The sequence below is a fragment of the Dioszegia hungarica genome (assembly GCF_025882075.1).
Source record: "Dioszegia hungarica strain PDD-24b-2 chromosome Unknown MKK02contig_11, whole genome shotgun sequence".
Classification (NCBI taxonomy): Eukaryota; Fungi; Basidiomycota; class Tremellomycetes; order Tremellales; family Bulleribasidiaceae; genus Dioszegia; species Dioszegia hungarica.
The window spans coordinates 995014-1012752 of NW_026515771.1; the positions used below are offsets into that span (position 1 = coordinate 995014).

A 17739-nucleotide genomic window follows, 5' to 3' on the forward strand; every position below is an offset into this window, starting at 1 on the left:
GGGGAACTTCAGCGCCCGCTCCTCGACATGATCATTCACCTCATCCTCATGCCTCCCCATTCCACCCCGCAGTGCCTGGGGGCCATTCTATCGCTTGCGCTGACCAGGGCCCAGAGATGAGTGATACGGACCCGGATACTGACCGGCCCGTCTGTCCGGTCGATCCCTGGCTATTGGACGGGCTGGGGGGCACGTTACCATGGATGCGCTTCCCACTGTGGCCGACAACGCCGCTGGGTAAAGCAAATGTGTCAGAGACTGACACTGTCATCAAGGAGGCCCTTCCGAATCATGTCGCACAAACCCCCGCCCCAGAACTCGCTGGCGAGAAGAGGGACTGCGACATGATGTCTGAAAGCGATAGTGGCGCCTCCACTGTCAAGGGCGCCACCCCTCCGAGAAATCATTCGTCCGGTGGCCAAGATACTGAGTCAGACATGGGATACGATAGCGAGGACCGTGTTGGCTGGGACAGAGACATCAGCGACTCGGGCAAGGAATACATCGATCAGCCTGAAGCTGGTCGATCTGTGATCCCGCATGCCACTCAAAGTGTTACGACAAGGTCAGGGTGGAGGAAACGCACTTATCTCAAGCCGAATCGAGGTCCCATCTCGGCGTCCGCAAGCCGAGGAGATCAGAGGGAGAAGCGCCACATCGAGCGTGTGAGACTGCTAAACGCTCTGATGGATCGGGGCATCGAGAGGACGACGGCCGTTCCGGACTGCACGAGAATCCCCATCGGCTTCTTGAGGGAATTGGTGGGGCTCATGGGGATAACAGCTGGCAAAGAGCGCTATCGCGGGTATGCAGTTCACGTCGAACGCACAAGCGACAAGGCTCAACATTGGTCTTTCTTGTCAAGAGCAGGTATCCGCAACTCTTTGATAACAACAAGACCTCTTCGCATCAGGGAGCCGGGCGAGACCATATCATCGTCGGGCTCTTTGACCAGGCTCACTGATCCGCTTGCGGGCCCGCGACCAGGCGCACTTGGCAGCAGACCTAGACTATCGCGGACGAGAGCAGGTACGACCTGGTCTCATGTCCCAGGGATTTCATCGCGCGGACTACTTTTGCCGACCACCACCGCCGGGTCAAAGAAGAAACGACGACTTTGGCAGATCCTCGAGCTGTGTAAGGTCCTCGAGGCGCGAGGAATACGTAGGACAACCAAAACCATCTCGATGACTACGAAACTGGGCTTCCTACGGGATCTGATCGTTCAAACGGAGCCAGAAAGCCCTGATCTAGAAGAAGGATCATCTGCTGGGCTCGTTATCGACGATCCGGCAACATCCGGGAATGCCTCCAAAGCCGCACTGCTGGACTGGAGGGACCCTGCGTCGCGCGGGAAAACATACTCCCTACTTGCCGCGCGGTGGATGAGACCCCTCCTGGAAGCAGAAAGTAGTGGCGCCAGCGGCACTGGTGAGCGCTAGCGGTACCCTTAGCATCCCGGTCGCTGCCAGTCGCTCCGGCCCGGCCACAATGCCAGAGTATGTCGAGAGGATGGGAGCTGTTGTGACATAATATGACATCAGCATAGGGTCGGTGATGCCGACGACATGTACAGGCCGCCTTGCCCGAGGTACAAACTGGCCAACGCAGTTTTAGGTGCCTATCTGTCTCCTCGCTACGACCTTAGCTAGGCTCGTTACTCGACACTATTCGGGGAAAGGGGTATGATTGATCCCATCAGTGGTGCTCTTGCTCGTCATTCCTTGTTTCGCCACCCGTCTCGCTCAGGTCACGATAACAGAGGTAACACAGAGAGTTGCTATCTGATCCTATGTAAGCTGAGCGCACAGTATGAGCAGATCCGTCTCATACTCTGACAACAAAGGCATAGGTCGTGCTTCTTCTACTCTAGCCACAAACGATCCTTTATCTTCGAGCTCGACGTGATGCTTCTTGAGCTGGGCACCTGACGCTTCTCGCCAGCCTCGGCCTCGCCGGGTGGAGTTCGGGTCGTACATATGTCCTGTAATCGACTACTACCTAATCAACTACTACCTATCTTACCCTGTCTCCTCGGTCACTGCGACCCTACCAAGGAAGTCTATCTGATGCAGTCGCAAACCGACCCCGTGAACAGTGGCTGGTGGGCCAGCTTTCCACTCATGCAGCAGGGATTGCGGGGACCTCTGCCAGCCCCTCGAGGTGATCGGTCCGCTGGCTCATCCCTGCCTCATCAATCGACCCCACACGGAGTCGGTTCAGTGGGGACTCTGGGGACGAGCGATACCGACCCTCACAACAGACGGTCCGCCACCAACAGGGACCCTTGGCTTTTGACTGCCACGGAGGAAAGGCTCCCCTGGATGCGCTCTCCCTTGTATCGTTCGATGTCATTAGTCGGAGCGAAACACGCCCTTGAGCGTGAAGCAGCGGAGACGCGTACTGTCGAGCCCGCCCGTGTGAGTCACTTGATGAACGAACCCTCCGAAAACCAGTCCGATGGCGCGGACACCGCATGTGACATGAGGTACGAAAGCGAGAGCGACACCGACACCATCAAGATGAAATTCTCTCGGCCGGACGCGTCGTATTCGGAGGACGGTGAGGAAAAGTCTGACTGGGACATGATCTACGCAAGGGGTGTGCACGGCGAGAGAGGCAGCGATGAGTCTGTCGACGACGAGCAAGAATCTAGCCCCTCAGGGGACACGACCATCAACAGAAGTCAACCTGGCCGCTTGGACTTTCCGCTCAGTCCGCACGATCCCAAGGGCGCGTCGACCCTAGGCCGTGCAAGAAGGTCGAAAGGAGGCTCCGCTTCGATGTCAGCAAGCCAAAAAGACAATCTGCAGCATCGTCGCCGCGGCCGGGAATATGCGGAATTGCTGAACATCTTGATGAATCGGGGCATAGAGCGTACCACCGCCGTAATCAGCACCAAAGTACCCATCAATTTTTTGAGAGACCTGGTGGAACTCATGGGTGTCACTGCTGATAAAGCGCGGTATCACCATCATGCGCTCCACATGACGCGTACAGGGCATCACGACCTATTGCCGATATCAAGTCTCCCCAGAGCGTCCAGGAAGACTAGACCTCTCCGCAGCGGACATTCCGGCGCGTCTGACAGCGCACCAAGGATACCACACAAGAAGAGGGGAAACGTCACCTGGTTTGAAGCCCATGGGATTTCGCCAACAAACACGTTACCCATCATCGCCAGATCGAAGATGAACCGTCATCTGTGGCAAGCAGCTGAGCTATGCAAGGTTCTTGACAATAGAGGAGTACGCACCACGTCCAAGTCTCTCAACAGGGTCACCAGACTCGGATTTCTGCGGGGTCTGGTCACCCGGACAGCGCCGGAAGACCCCGAACTAGAGGAAGAGTCATCAGCAGGCTTCGTGATTGACGATCCAGCACCTTCGGGGTCAGCTTCACAGGCCGTTCTGTTGGACTGGAGGAACCCTGCGTCGCGCGGAAAGACGTATTCTACACTCGCTGCGCCATGGATGAGACCGTTCCTGGCAGCAGATAGTAGTGGCGGGAGTATTGACGGCGAGCGGTCGCGGTACGCTGAGCAACCTGAGATGTGTGATATTGTCAGAGCTCGATGTACGGTTCTGCCGGCAGCATGTATAAGTTGGAGCTGGCTCTTTCTCGCAGAGTTTGGTTCAGAAGCTTTGAGCTTGTACATCTGGTGTAAAAGATTCGTCGGCCAACAATCAACATCAGATGTAAGAAGAGCAAGGCAACGAAATGGGCGAGGCGAACGAGTCGGGGTGCCACAGCTGATGGGATCGGCCAGAGTACTGCAGATGAGACGCTCCCTTTGCTCGAAGCATCATCAAGAGCGTCAGGACAGTGGATCGTTCTCGAGTTGTTATCAGCGACGCACATGGTCCAGATCAATCGATAAGGCGCGCTTGCGGCCATTCATTTGCAGTTGCCGCAGGGGTGAATGGCGGAACAGGTGGCGGAACTCTAACTTTGTCGATCATCCAACCGACGCGACGACGCGACGAGGAATGTGGACCTAACGAGCTTGCTTGTCAATAAGGCCTCCCGCCTTGTTGTGTCAGCTCCAAAGAGTGGTTGTCTAACCTCTACTTTCCATCTTCCCCTCAACCTACTTCTGCAGCTGCGTCTGAAATCAGCACCTCGCCCGTCAAGCGATCAAGCTCATGACCGCGGCGCCGGCTGAACCGTAACGTAACCCTTCAGGAACCCTTACGACCCTTACGGCAACCCTGGTTTGCAGGATCTCGCTGCGAGCACCCTCTTTCTAGCGTAGGGACGACTTGGGCTGCGCTGCTTTGCGCCCGAAGGCTCTGGACACCACTGTCGGACTCGTGCTCGACGCGAGAGTACAGTCTATCATCTTTCTCGGTCGCTGCATCAGATTCAGGAGGAACGACACGCACACCTCGAGTGCCTCCCGATCTACCGGTGCCTCTGCCCTCATTTTCGATTGGGGTGACGATACCTTGACCTTCGAGACGGTCAATACTGGTCAATAGGGAGGAGCGAAGGCGCGGACAGGAGGAGAGCACAGGCAAAGGCTGGACCGAGTGCCCAGGAGTAGGAGATTGGTAATTTTCAAGGCAGGACCTCAGGTGAGTTATGCCTCTCAATCAGTAGCGGTTCGCTATGGCTCTGGTGACAGAGGAAGCTGGGGAGCGTATTGGCGCTTGGTGCGAAGAGAGCAAGAAGTATGACGGGACCGCCGAACCCAAGCTCGAATGTCCCCCATACCTCCTTCCTCCCAGCTGAGACATTTTGCAACTGAAATACGTCTCTCCCCTGCCGTTCAGAGACAAAATCGCAAACTACCTTATGAGCCTGCCCAGCCCCGCCCTCCTCTCCCCATCAATGCTGCGACGGGTCAGATGTTGTGTTGCTCCTGTCCTTGTGCTGCTTGGCCTTTTGACGATCTTTTGGCAGATTCAGCTAGACCATTGCTGATCATACCGCAGGTCGTCGTTTACCGCTGTACGAGGAGAGCACTACGCTCACATCTCTCTTCGCCCTTCGCCCTTCCCTTCGCCCTCCCCTTCGCCTCGGACTCAACCTTCTCTACCGTACGAGGGATCGCTGCGCGTCATCCTGCCGAGTTTCGAGGAACTTTACCTGTTACACCGGTGAGTTGGCGGCCTTCCCCCTCGTATGACGCGGATCTCTGCTCTTACTTTTGGCTCTGGCTCTGCAGTGCCTGCCTAGCTGCTGCTGCGGTCAGCCGGAGGCATGTGGGACGCATGGGGGACCCAGGCACCGGCTGCATAAGATGAAACGTGACGCTGACAAGTTAAGGTTTGGCGGCACTGACAGGGACCATCCGTGCACCACCCGAGCTGCTGAAACTGCTGAAACAACGGCCACCACGCTCTGCGTCATCGCCGCAGCTCCCGAAAGCATAAGCCCAGGCAAGCGACAGGTGGCTGACGAGGGAAATCGTGGAAGTCGGGGGTTATCGACCGGTGAGTTGGGTGAAACGCTATTTTCCCCTTGCACACACGACCCTCCCTTTCGATTCGCCTCTGCTCAAGTTTCGCCGCCAGAGCAAGCCAGTCAAAGGGAGCGAGTGTTTGTTGATATTCCACCCATCCCCCTCCTACTTTATACTCCTCCCCACCCAAACCTCGACCTTTACAATCCCTCCCCACCTTTACTCCCCACTTGCCAGCTTGTTGTTGTCTCGACGCGATGGACGATTCTGACACCACACAGCCCCCATCAGCACCATCATACTCCATGTCAACCTTCCAATTCACCTTCCCTCCTACGCCAGAGCCATCAATTCTCTCCGCTTTCGAATTTGACGACCCAAATACGTACCCAAACGATATGGCCGACGACTGCCAGGCGTCCCCCACCTCCACCTTTGGTCACCCCATTAGCGACGCGGACGCGCACTTCTTCCCTCCCACCCCGCCTAGTATGGACAGCTCTCGCGCAGAGTCGCCCGTGGACCGCCCTCACTACGCGGAACAGCTTCGCAATCGGCGAGCGCGTCGGCCGGTCAGCGTCAATCACCCCCACCAACAGCCACCCTTCCTCCCTCCCCGCAAATATACCGATCCTACCCCCCATTCCCGCTCCTTCTTGGAAGAGAAGGAAGAGCTCTCGCCCAATCCTCAGCAGCTCGATGTTGACCTGGACGCGTACTCCATCACGGACGACGAGACTGTCCCGGGCGCAACGCTCAGCTTTGTCACCACCTCCACCGAGTCGACGACCAGCACTCCTCCCATCGGCAATGTCTATGGCGCCTTCAAGCCCGACAATATCGACTCCAAGGAGCCTCGGATACGTATGCGCACCACCACTGGTCGTGCCAACGCGTACAGCTCCGCCGAGAGCAGTATGGGCTCGGGCGCGTATTCTTACCACTCGTACTCGGACAATCACGTCTACCACCCTCACCCTCCTCCTCTTCCCGCCATGCCTCTCGCCTACGCCCATGAGGCGGAACGAGTCGGTCTCGGCCTCAACACGGTCCTCCCGCATCGCTTTTCCCCTACCGGAAGCTCCAGCGGTCTCCCCGACTCCCCTGCCACCTCCTATCAGCACCGTCCATGGCATCGCGACGTATCCAAGCATATCCGGAACGAGTCAGCTTCGACGACAACCACGTCCTCGGGCTCGGATGATGGGCTGGGCGCGACCAGCTCGCCAGACGCCATGACGTACCATTTCAACGGGTACAATCTGTCGGATCATATCCCGTGGGGAGGCGTGGCGGCAGTGGAGAAGGAGGCCAAGGCGTTATTGACGGTGGAAGAAGGGCGGGAAACGATATTTGATGCGGTGCGATTGGGTGCAATGGGCGGCGTGGGCGCGTTATCAGATGAGGCAATGCGGAGCTTAGCTGGTGAGTAGAAGCAAGGCCTGGCTGACCCTAGGCGTCACCCATCTCCTCCTCCCAAATATAGGCTCCTCGATTCTGCCGATCCTTCCTTCGCTTATCGCCGTCCTTGCACCCTCCCTTCTCGTCGCAGATCTCTCCGACAACGATCTTTCCTTCCTTCCCGAGTCGCTCCGCCACAGCACCCACCTCGAGGAGCTCAACATCAACAACAACCCCCTGCGCCAGCTTCCGGTCTGGATGTCGGAGCTCGGCAGTTTGCATGTTCTGGCGGTTGACGGGTGTGGTCTAGCGGGCATACCAGCAGAGATGAGCCAGCTCAACCACCTCCACACAATATGCGGTGAGCCCGAATTTTCAAACTTGAGGGTCAAGCTAATCCTCAGCCCGCCGAAACAAGTTGACCTCTCTTCCCGCGTGGCTCTGCCTTTTGAGCCAACTCGAGACGCTCCGCGTGGACGACAACCCCTTTGCTCCGGAATGGTGCTCGGTCGTCCAGCCCATCCTCGCCGGTCCCTCGCGTATAGCCCGCCCTGCCTTCCGCGACACACCTCAGGCGCCCTCATTGAGCTCATCCTCCACCTCCTCGGTCCACAAGCTCGCCTCGGTCCCGTCATCCTCGGCGGACCCTGTCCAGACGGTGTACGTTCCCCTCCGGCCAATTGCAGAAGACAACCACCCCCACTCTGCGCCGCTCCGCCCAGACCCAATAAAAAGTCCCGCCACGTCAGACTTTGTCATACCCTTTGGCGGCGGGAATCGGTTACGCAAGATGCGGTCCGCGGGAACTCTGCTCAACATCCGCTCGGTCAACGTTAGCTCCCCGGTCGACGACCACCTCCTCTCGCCAACCTCTGCCGGGCCGACCCTCCAGCCACCATCGGCGGGACGGTTCGACGGTCTTGGTTCGGCGGTCGGGCGGCGAGCGAGTACCTCCACACACGAAGAGGAACCCGTCTCGGCAGGCATGACAGCCAGTACCTCGGGCAAGTCTCACAAGTGGGGCTTTCTTCGGAAGATGTCCATGCAGCGGCTCCGGGGCGACAAGCCATCGCTTACGGCGTCGGCCTCGTCCAACGTCAAGCTCATGCCGCCTCCGCTCAAGCACAACGACAGCGAGCCCGGGCCGAGTCGGCCACTCCCACCTCGCCCCGCCATGCTTACAGTCCAGTCCGCCATGACGTTGCCCACGCGCCAGTCGGTCGGGATTGAGGACGAGATCTCTGAGTTTGGCGCTGGCTCCCGGCTCCAAGCCGGAACCCTCCCCGCCCCATCGTCCTCCTTCTGGGCACACGGCGGAGCTACGGCCAGGAAGCCCAAGCGGAGAAGCTTCCTCCCTCTCGACAATCCACCCACTATCAACATCCAAATACCCTCCGCTTCCCCCTTCATGCCCTCTGCTGAAAGCTTCCACGGCGACCGGATGGAAGTCCTTCCCACCCTCCCCTCGGAAGAGACCATCGCCGACGACACCCTCACTGCGTCGTCCTCCCTTGCCGACGAACTCCAGGCCATCTCGGATGCCGATTCCGAGGCACGCTACGCGCAAGGTCTCGAGTCCATCAAGTCGTATCTTCGGGACTTGTTCGATCTTTCGCGACCGGTCATTGAGCCGTACGGCGGGTTCGAGATGGTCCCAGATACCTCGGTGTCCAATCCCGGAAGCCCGGCGAGCGGCCTTCGGAGTAGCATCGCGGACCGGCGGCGACAGCAGTCTATCCTGGAGAAGCACCGAAGTGGAAGTCCTCTGAGCTTGGACACCGCTCCAAATGATCAGGATTTCGCGCCGAGCGAGGACTGCGGGAAGAAGTTCAAGAATGACCCGTCCAAGCGGGCGCGCATCCTCAGGGAGATCTACGAGTGAGTACCCAACTTGAGCTGGGCTGATATCAGAACCGAAAGAACATACGTCCGCGGTCTTGGCGAGCTCGTCAACATCTACGTCCGCCCTTCCGGTCTCCCGGTCAAGCCTGGTCAGACCGAAACGGTTGTCCCCGCGGCGGAACGCAAGATCGTCTTTGGCGGTATCGAATCCATACTCACCATTCACCGCGAAAACCTCCTCCCCGCGCTCGAAAAGGCCGTCAAGCCTCTGCTCGAAGGTACCGACGATGAGGCGGGCGAGCTCTCCGCTCACACCGCCCACGTCGTCGGCGAGGTCTTCCGCACGTACATCACGTACATGAAGCAATACTCGACCTACATCAACAACTTTGACAATGCACTCTCGCGCATGCAGTCATGGATCGCCACCTCGGGCGCGGTCACTCCGTCTTTTGGCAAGTCGGGAAGTCCCACCATCGCTTCCATCGCCGGACTGGCGGCGTCGAGCGGGGCGGGCAGCGTAGGGATGAGCCCCACTACCTCTCTCGGGGCGGACGGCGTCCCCCACTCTGGCGGTCACATGAATAAGGACCAAAAGCGCCGGGTCAAGCACTTTCTCCAAAAGTGTCGCCAACATCCCCTCCACAGCCAAATCAACCTCGAATCGTACCTCCTCCTCCCGGTCCAGCGGGTCCCGCGGTACAAGCTTCTTCTCGAGGACCTGGCGATGTGTACCCCACCCTCGGCGGAAGCTCGGGATGCTCTCGACGACGCGCTCAACGAGATCGCCGGACTCGCCAGCCTCATGAACGAGGAAAAGCGGGATTCCGAGTCCCGTCTCCGCCTCTACCACTGGCAGAAACGCATCACCTCCCGCGGCCCCTCCCCTCTCGTCCAGCCCCACCGCAAACTCATCATTGACGGTACCCTCACCCTTATCCGGCTCGTCAAAAAGGCGTCATCCTTTATCGAGGTCGACACCACCCTCATGGTTGACGGCGACGCGACCGTCATGCCTTCCAAAGCGGTCGTACCCGTCGAGCACCTCCACCCGGAACCGATGGACCGTCAGATGGCGCTCATCCTGTGCTCGGACTTGATGGTGCTTGTCCAGCCGAGGAGTGGGTCGGCGGAGGGGATGGTGGATCTGTACAATGTGCTGCGGATGAGTACCGTTAGGGAGCCGGCGAGTATAGTGTATGGGGATGTACTCCGGGTCGTCGACAATAAGGTGAGCTCTATTGTTCAGATGGACAGCGATCAATGAGCTGACATCCAGTCCATTTACTACTTTAGCGGCTCATCACCTACCAACATCCTCGAATGGTGTCGAGCCATCAACTCTGCTCGTAGAAGATGACACCCCCTTCCCTCAATCTCAACAAAATGTCTATAACAATCACCTCATCTCTTCTCCCCATGTCTTGTTCATACATCGGAAGGTGGAAGGCGGACGAAGGAACAGTTCTCTTTAACGCAGGTATCACATCCATCATGTCTTTCAACGTTTTCTTTGCTTCGACTTTACCTTTTGTATTTCTACCGTTACGCCGCGCCATTGCTTTGCGCCTGTGATTATTCGTTCTAGCTAGTAGTAGACAGGGATATGTATCATCTTTATGCCAACCGTGTCCGACCAACAGCAGATACCACGCCTGCCAGCTGATTCGGGCCCGGGCACACGACGATCGCCTCACAGGACGTTAGCATTTGCAGTTGACCAAGTCTCATATCAGAATCCTACTCATGACCATACTCGAGGAGGACGCGCCTGGTCTTGAGTCTCGCTATTCGAGCCTCGCAGCACCTGTCTCATTACGAATCACATGCCGATAGACACCCAGCGGTTAGTGAACAGCACGATCCCCGGTAATCAGCAGAGTCAACACGATCAGTCTCTTCTGTACGATACCAAAATATCTCCCGGTCTATCAAGATATCGCGCCATTTCCCGTGGTGTCCGCGCTATCCATGCGATCCCCCTCACTCAGCCTCACCCCTCCCCCTCCTTCTCGCCCGCCTATCCTCCAATTCCTCTTCCGTCTCCTCATCCCACAGATGGCCACTCTCCCCTCTTTCCACTTCATCCAGACCAACGTACCCGCTATGCACAGCCAGTACGCAATGTACACGCCGACTGTACCGACCGTGGCTGTATTGTTCCATCCAACGACCGAGTTAGCGAGCTGATAGAAGCCGTTCGTCGATGCACTTCCGGGCTAGGAGGTCAGCACTGCGCAGGATGAGGGACAGGGAGGGGCTCACCTCTGGATTGCAGCATTCAAAGTGCCATACATTCCCAGCAACCATGAAGCTTCCGGGACCGTCGCCTGTTTCTGCGACGTCTCCACCTACGCCGCGGGAGAAGAGGTAGTATTGGAAGAAGCCGACTCCTTTTGACGCCTACGTCATCAGCTGACTTGCTCATTACGATGGATGAAGCGCAGCTCACCAAGCCGGCTCCGATGAGGAACAAAAGAGTGGTGGAACAGATGAGGAAGAGGTGAAGAGTGGTGGTGGAGCCGGTACGGTAAATGAGAAGGCCTGTGTGGTCAGCTACACTCCCTGTTCGAGATCGACAAGCTCACCTAGTAATGCTCCTAAAACAAGGCCACAGACAGTAGGTAAAGGTATAGCTGATGGCTCGACACTGAGCGCAACCTGGCTGTAAGCTCAACCCACACCAAAGAATCGATCGTACCTACCCCTCCAACAAAGACGACAGCTTCCAACCCCTCCCTAATCACAGTCACAAACGGCAACAAAAACAACGCCCATCTTCCCCCGGCCCCTTCTCTCTCTTGGTTCAATCCCGATACGCCCGCCTGGCGATGCTTCTCAAAAGCCGCCGAGAGCTTGTATCGCCATTTGATGCGCGCTCGGTCCATCTTGAGGAAGGCTATGCCCATGACAAAGATGATGCCCGCTGCGACGAGGGAGAAGACGCCTTCCCATAATTGCTCGGATTGGGACCATAGGTCGATGAATTTGATGTAGAACTGCCCTATCAGCAGGACGATTAAAGCAAAGGGTGAAAGGCTGGACATACCACAGCGATGAACGCCGCTCCTATTGCTGTGGCGATGATCAAACCCGAGATCATCCCTGCCCAGATCTGTAACTTCATCCGCCTGATCACGCCCGCTAGCCTCTGTCGCTCCTCTATAGTTTGCGCGTCCTCCTCTCCATCATCTTCGCCATCGATGGAGGAAGCCTCGAGAAGAGCAGCATCCTCCCCGGTGCCTCTTGAGGCGCGCAGTGATGTCCGATCGGGGGTTGAGTGTGACTTGAGCGCGGGGGAGCCGGCCATCAGCTGGTCGACAAAAGACAGCAGGACCGAGACGATGATCCCAGCTTCGACTGTTTCGCCTAAAACGGTCAGCTCGCTATGCCTTAAGTCAGAACGACAGGACTCACGGAAGATGATGAAAAAGATGGGCACGGAGAAGAGGCTCGACATCGTCGCCGATACGCGCTGTGCGTCCGTTTCGTTTCAAGCTGTCTGATGTACGTCAAGCCTCTTCAGCTACTCGTCGAGCACATACACAGACAAGGGGTCAAGTCGTCCAAATGAAGCCGTAGAGTCATAGAAGATAGAGCGAGTTGAGGCAATTTCCCCGCTTTCAGATCGACCGCCTTCGTCTCCACGTGCGGACGGCGAGATCCGAGGTTCATCCGCCCGGCCCGGACCCTGTTTTGCCTCCTTCGGCCGGCGCGGCGTTACGCGTTCCTTATCTGATAAAGACTCGAGTGGCGGCATCCTGCCTTGCCCACCCAAATTTTGGACTGTCAAATTAGCTGAGCGTACAAGCAAGCAGCTAAAAGCACCTCGCATGGATCTGAGGCGAGCCATGATCCTTCAAGATATGTCCTTCGAATGAGACGCACTTTGCGCAAAGGCTATTAGCATGTCCAAGCATTAGATCTAATGGAAAGGCATCGGCCGATAGTGATTTCCATTAGCGGAAGTAAATCTCTCTAAGTCTTTCCGCTAATCCCATCGACCTTGAATACCGGCGCCATCTCTTCAACCTATAAGTTCACCTTGTCCACCCTCGGCCGGTCCTCCCGATACTCTCACCTCCACGCAGGCATCTTGTAGCCAAGCACGCACTATTGCGAGCTTGTCCAAGCTCCGCACCGGCCGACAGCTTCGAGCCGATCTGCGTGGCGCTTCGACCCGGGAGGGCCCAAGAAGGACTTCTAATCAGATTAGATACTCCTATCCCCACTCAAGTCGACTCAGCTACCAGCCAATGAGGATCGTTCTGCCGCTGCAATATACACTGCTCCTGCCCTTCGCCCGGTAACGCACCTCACACGTACATTCCTCCTTCCCCCTCGACCCATCTTCGCAGCGATCGGCACTTCACTCTTCCTTCCGCCCATCATGTCCGTGGCTGCACCCACCCCTGGTCACAGTCGGCCAGCCCCGCGTCTCCAGGCCCGCCCGGCACAGCCCACAGCTTCCTCCTCACGGCCCGTAGCAGCCAGACCTACCGTCCCTCGCCCCGCCGCACCCAAACCCGCCACCTCTTCCTCATCCACCACTACCAAGGCCTCCAAGGCCTCCACATCATCCGCCACCCCCTCAGCATCCAATGCGGCGTTCCTCGTTCCTGGCAAAGATACGAGCTCATCCGCTGGGAAGGTATTTGCGAAGCCGAGCAAGGAGTGGGTGTTGCCGGAGAGAGCGAAGCCGGGGCGGAAGGTTGCTGTCGAGGAGCCAGATAGTGTGAGCTGGATCGCCGCTCATTGGGATTTTTGCTGATCCTCAGTCTCGCCAATCTCAGAACCGGCAATCCCAACGAGCCCATCGCGCTCGCCGTACCGACTACATCACCACTTTGGAGGAGCGTATCCGTCAATTCGAAAACGATGAGATTCACTCCAACGTTCGGCTGCAGGAGGTCGCTCGGGCACTGAAGGCGGACAATGAACGTCTCAAGGCGGAGCTGCTGGCGCGGTCGTCGATCGAGCGCGATCTCAAGCCGAAGGCATGGGAAGAGGAGCGAGGGATGCTTTTTGCAGAAATCAGGGGGTTGCGGGAGGAAGTACGGCGCCTGCAGAGCCAAGCTCGGATGGTCAATGGAGGTGGCGGTCCGATGGGGATGAGGGATCGAGCGGGCTCTATGAGCGTCACACCCCACCCACCCTCTCCTCGACTCATGGCGCAACCACCGCCCCTCGCTCCGATCATCAATGGAATCCGGCACATTGCCGACTGCCCCATCTGCCCCGATCCCGATCCGGACTGTCCCTGCCAAAAGACCGCCGCTTCAACATCCACCTACCTCGTCCCTACCCGCCGGTCGCACCAGCCGGACCCTACCATATCTCTCGGATCGACGATCGACCTCCGATCGTCTCCGCCACCCATCACCACATCGTGCGGTTTCTGCCAATCTACAGAGGAATGCCTCTGCCGCATGATTGACGAGGAGGAGGATGTCAAGCCTATCATCATCTCCCCGCCAACGGAGATGATGGGGCTGGACGATGGGTGTGGGTTGTGCGCAGATGGCGGGTTCTGCGCTTGTGCGGTCGCCAGAAACAGCCCGAGCGTGTCACAGCGGAGTCTGCAGATCCCGTTCCCGCAGCAGGCGTCGGCGGTGGCGGTACCGCTGAGGAAAGGGCGGAGCAGCGGGGATGTACCGACGCGCAAGTCCATATGGGCGCTGGACAGCGGAGTGGTCACATCCACTTCAACGCTGGGGATGGCGCCGTCAAGGAAGGAGGCGGTGTGTAGTGGAGATCCAAGGAATTGTGATGCCTGCAGGGACGACACCTTTGGTATGCCCTTCCGCAGATTCTCCGAGCCAGGCTGACAATACAGGCCAAGAGTTCTGCTCTAACTTCTTCCAATCCCGCGACCCCACGCACTCCTGTACGAACTGCAAAGGCACTTGCTCCTCCTCTACCGCTCCATCATCCCTGCTTCCTCCCCCGAGTCACACGCACACCCACACCCACAATGCCTCCCCCGCCCAACCCGCAGACCTCCACCCGTTCGACGACACCTCTTCGTCCGGCCCACTCCTCATGGCGTGCTGCGGCAACCCCGGTCTGTGCGGGCACCAATCTGGCGGCTGCACAGGCGACGTGATCGGTATCGGCGGCCTCATCCCCGGTCTTCCCGAAGACGAGATCGCACACGAAACGATCCGTGTAGATCAGGCATGGAAGACACTCAAGGCGCACCCAAACGCCAAGTTTGCGTCTCTCGCTTTCCTGGCGGATGTAGTGGCGCAGCGGGCGGGACCGCATATGTCTGGCACGACAGCGGCCGAGGCTCCCATGTCCCCTATTTCGGCGCCGGGGGGTATGTCGCCCGCACCGAAATCGGGGCTGGTACATTCAGGCTCAGTTGTGCGGGACGAGGCGCGCCCAGAGATGGGGGCGGAAGGGCGAAGGGACGGGAAGAGAAAGGTAGTCGTCGAGAGTAGCGCGGTGAGGGATGCGTTGAGGTTGTTGGATGGCACGCCGGCGCCGAGTGAGGATGGGAACGAAGGGCGAGGTGGCAAGCGGGCTAGATTGGCCTGATTTAGGTCTCGGCGGTCAAGGGTAGTCAGAGAGGTGTAGGACAGACTCTCGATCTGAGGTAGAGGTCTAATGATATTATGTGGAAGATCTTGTATATATGGGAACCCGTTGCAGATGTGACCAATATTGTCAGTCAATGTCTTCGCTTGCGTTTCGAGCGCGAGGAAAGTCAGAGGGGGTCAGTTTGACAAACCGGCAGTCACTAGTCATGGACTCCAGTCGATGTCGCTATGAAGGGCTTCCACGCACATGGCACACGAGGAGCTGAAGAGGGTGGAAGTCAGACGATGATCAGAGAGCAGAAAGGAGATGATGGGTCAGGACCTCACAAGCTACTTAGGCAGCCCTCAATCAGTCGATAATGGCTACCGTCGATTAGTCGAGTCCGATCAGCGCGTCGTTGGCCCGACCGTGCCCGGACGCAGTGCAAGGGGTAGACAATGCATCAAACGAATCACAATGCACGTCATATACTAGGGGATTAAAGGGCGTTTCAATATCTTCAGAAGGGGGAAAGCGTGATCATTTAGGGAGCGAGTTGATGTAAAGAGGGACAGTGTCCAACTAGACGAGATGTGGGGGAAGCTTCCATCTATCCTGTGCAGCTCCGGTCTCTTTCGCGCCAAGAGCCCCGGACGGCCTGATTGGGGGCTTAGGCGAGGAGGGCGAAGCCGCCGAACGCAGCGCAGCCGAGAGCGGCGGCGAGGGCAAGGAAGGGGACGTTGAAGGCGGCCTTGGCGGAGCCGGCACCGGTGGAGGAGGCGGCGGCGGTGGAGGAGGCGGCACTGAAGGTTAGCTAATGCAATAAGACTGTGACGAAGGGGACTTACGACGCGCGCGAGGTGGAGGAGCTGGTCATGCTGGCAGACATGGTGGAGGCCATGGAAGCGGATGCACTAGTAATCAGCAAAATGAACGAACTTTCGCATGATGAGAAGAGCTCACGCAAGGGACGAGCCAGCGGACGAAGCGGAAGCAGCAGCCGAGGACTGCGACGAAGCGACCGAGGCGATCGACGACGAGGCCGACGCGCCAACGGAAACCGACGAGGCGGCCGAAGCCGCGGCCGAGCCGGAAGCGCTGGAACCTCCCGAGCCGCAGCTGGTGCTGCCGGTCTGGACGGTAAGGGGGGACGAGTAGGCAATGTTACCAAGCGAGTCGGTGACCTTGAGGGTGATGGCGGTGCCTTGGGCAAGGTTGACGGTCCACGAGAACGAGTTGCCGTTGACAATGCTGGCGATGGTGGTCAAGGCAGCAGCGGACACCTGGCCAGCGGGGATGGCGACACTGATGGTCAGCAGATGAGATTTAGATCTGACAAGGAGAAGTTGCTTACAGGTTGTACGGGCCAGTTCCACCGGTCCAGCTGAGGGCAGCGGGCTCTACAACAAGTCAGTATGATTCCTAGGTCGCGATCGCGTCGACTTCGATACTCACGGCACTGCTGGATGGAGGGCTGAAGCTGTCAGCTGCGATCTCAGCAGAGGCGAAGGAGGGAGAGCTTACAGGAGTCGCGATCGAGAAGGTCTGAGCGAGGGCGACACCCGCAAGGACGAGAACGGAGAGGGCTTTGGTGAACATTGTTACTGTCTTTTGTCTAAGTCGTTGGGAGGTGGCGTGAAGCTGCCGTGTGGGTGTGGTATTAATGAGGTCGTCAAGAGAGAGATAGGAGAAAGGAAGAGATAGGTTGAATATAGGTGTTTGGTGAGAAAAGGAGAGGCTGGTCCAAAGGGGGGCTACGTATTATACTTCCGCAGTCGCGGGCTTGGGATGGATGGGTGGCGAATCAAGTTTAAGGCACAGCTATTACTCAGGGTTTCAAACTATACACAGACGCGTCTTACCAACTCGCGATTCAGACTGGGCAGCGTCCAAATGTGGCACTGTGGCTGTGGCAGTAGGGCTGGTATCTGATGCATTGGTGCCGAGCACAGGCAGAGACGACGACACTGGACAAGATATTTTGCTGCAGCTGCACAACCACCCCTTTGACCGATTAGAGGCTAAGAAAGGACACCTCCCCCGGCCAAAGGACGTCCTCGTGCGTTCCTCGTTTCAGACACAGGTCTGTCTTGCTCGGCATAGAGCGCAGCAATCCCCTTGCGGAGGATTGTGGGAACAGGGACAGGGCTCCCCGCCTCCACCCTCCGATACCCAGCTTCCCTTGGCTGCGCTATCGGGACTATCGTCTCATCGCGCTCGTCAGCTTTTGTTCAGTGGCCGTGCAGGGAGCAGTGGCACCGCCTCGGAAGGGACTCAGCGACGCGTCGACGCGTCCCGATCGTTCCGCGAGATCTGCAGTATGACGTGGTATATTCTCCGACCCCTTTCCCCGCTTATCAAACTCTATCCCCACTCCCGAAGCGGGCCGATGCTCCAGCTCCATCTCTCGCTCGCTTTCTACTTCACACTCACTTGTCACTAATACCTTCTTCTTCGCATTTCGAGAGAGACAGTGTGGAGGGGATAGAGTAAGGACGGATAGGCAGTGATTAAGGAATACCAAGGATTTGGCGGAAGACATATAGACATACCTTGTTCTATAC

The 17739-nt window shown here is 57.9% G+C and overlaps 4 protein-coding genes across 4 annotated transcripts; 2 read left to right on the forward strand and 2 right to left on the reverse strand.

Annotated features, from left to right (window-relative positions):
* Positions 1-5898: 5898 nt before the first annotated feature.
* Positions 5899-10010, forward strand: MKK02DRAFT_34375 (uncharacterized protein; the record flags this gene model as incomplete). Its single annotated transcript, XM_053088925.1, has 5 exons — positions 5899-6836; positions 7009-7169; positions 7213-8686; positions 8720-9881; positions 9930-10010. 5 exons carry the CDS (start codon positions 5899-5901, stop codon positions 10008-10010), a joined length of 3816 nt encoding a protein of 1271 aa, XP_052944732.1.
* Positions 10011-10581: 571 nt separating this feature from the next.
* MKK02DRAFT_34376 (iron permease FTR1/Fip1/EfeU) lies at positions 10582-12110 on the reverse strand (the record flags this gene model as incomplete). The annotated part of the gene is made up of 8 exons (XM_053088926.1): positions 10582-10670; positions 10707-10869; positions 10916-11053; positions 11103-11194; positions 11239-11311; positions 11356-11649; positions 11700-12019; positions 12068-12110. 8 exons carry the CDS (start codon positions 12108-12110, stop codon positions 10582-10584), a joined length of 1212 nt encoding a protein of 403 aa, XP_052944733.1.
* A 930-nt stretch (positions 12111-13040) lies between these two features.
* On the forward strand, positions 13041-15193 carry MKK02DRAFT_37832 (uncharacterized protein; the record flags this gene model as incomplete). Its single annotated transcript, XM_053089801.1, has 3 exons — positions 13041-13385; positions 13429-14443; positions 14487-15193. The coding sequence occupies 3 exons, from the start codon at positions 13041-13043 to the stop codon at positions 15191-15193; spliced, it is 2067 nt and encodes a 688-aa protein (XP_052944734.1).
* Positions 15194-15845: 652 nt separating this feature from the next.
* On the reverse strand, positions 15846-16774 carry MKK02DRAFT_28069 (uncharacterized protein; the record flags this gene model as incomplete). The annotated part of the gene is made up of 6 exons (XM_053087478.1): positions 15846-15978; positions 16024-16089; positions 16139-16480; positions 16530-16575; positions 16631-16649; positions 16700-16774. 6 exons carry the CDS (start codon positions 16772-16774, stop codon positions 15846-15848), a joined length of 681 nt encoding a protein of 226 aa, XP_052944735.1.
* Between the last annotated feature and the right edge of the window lie 965 nt (positions 16775-17739).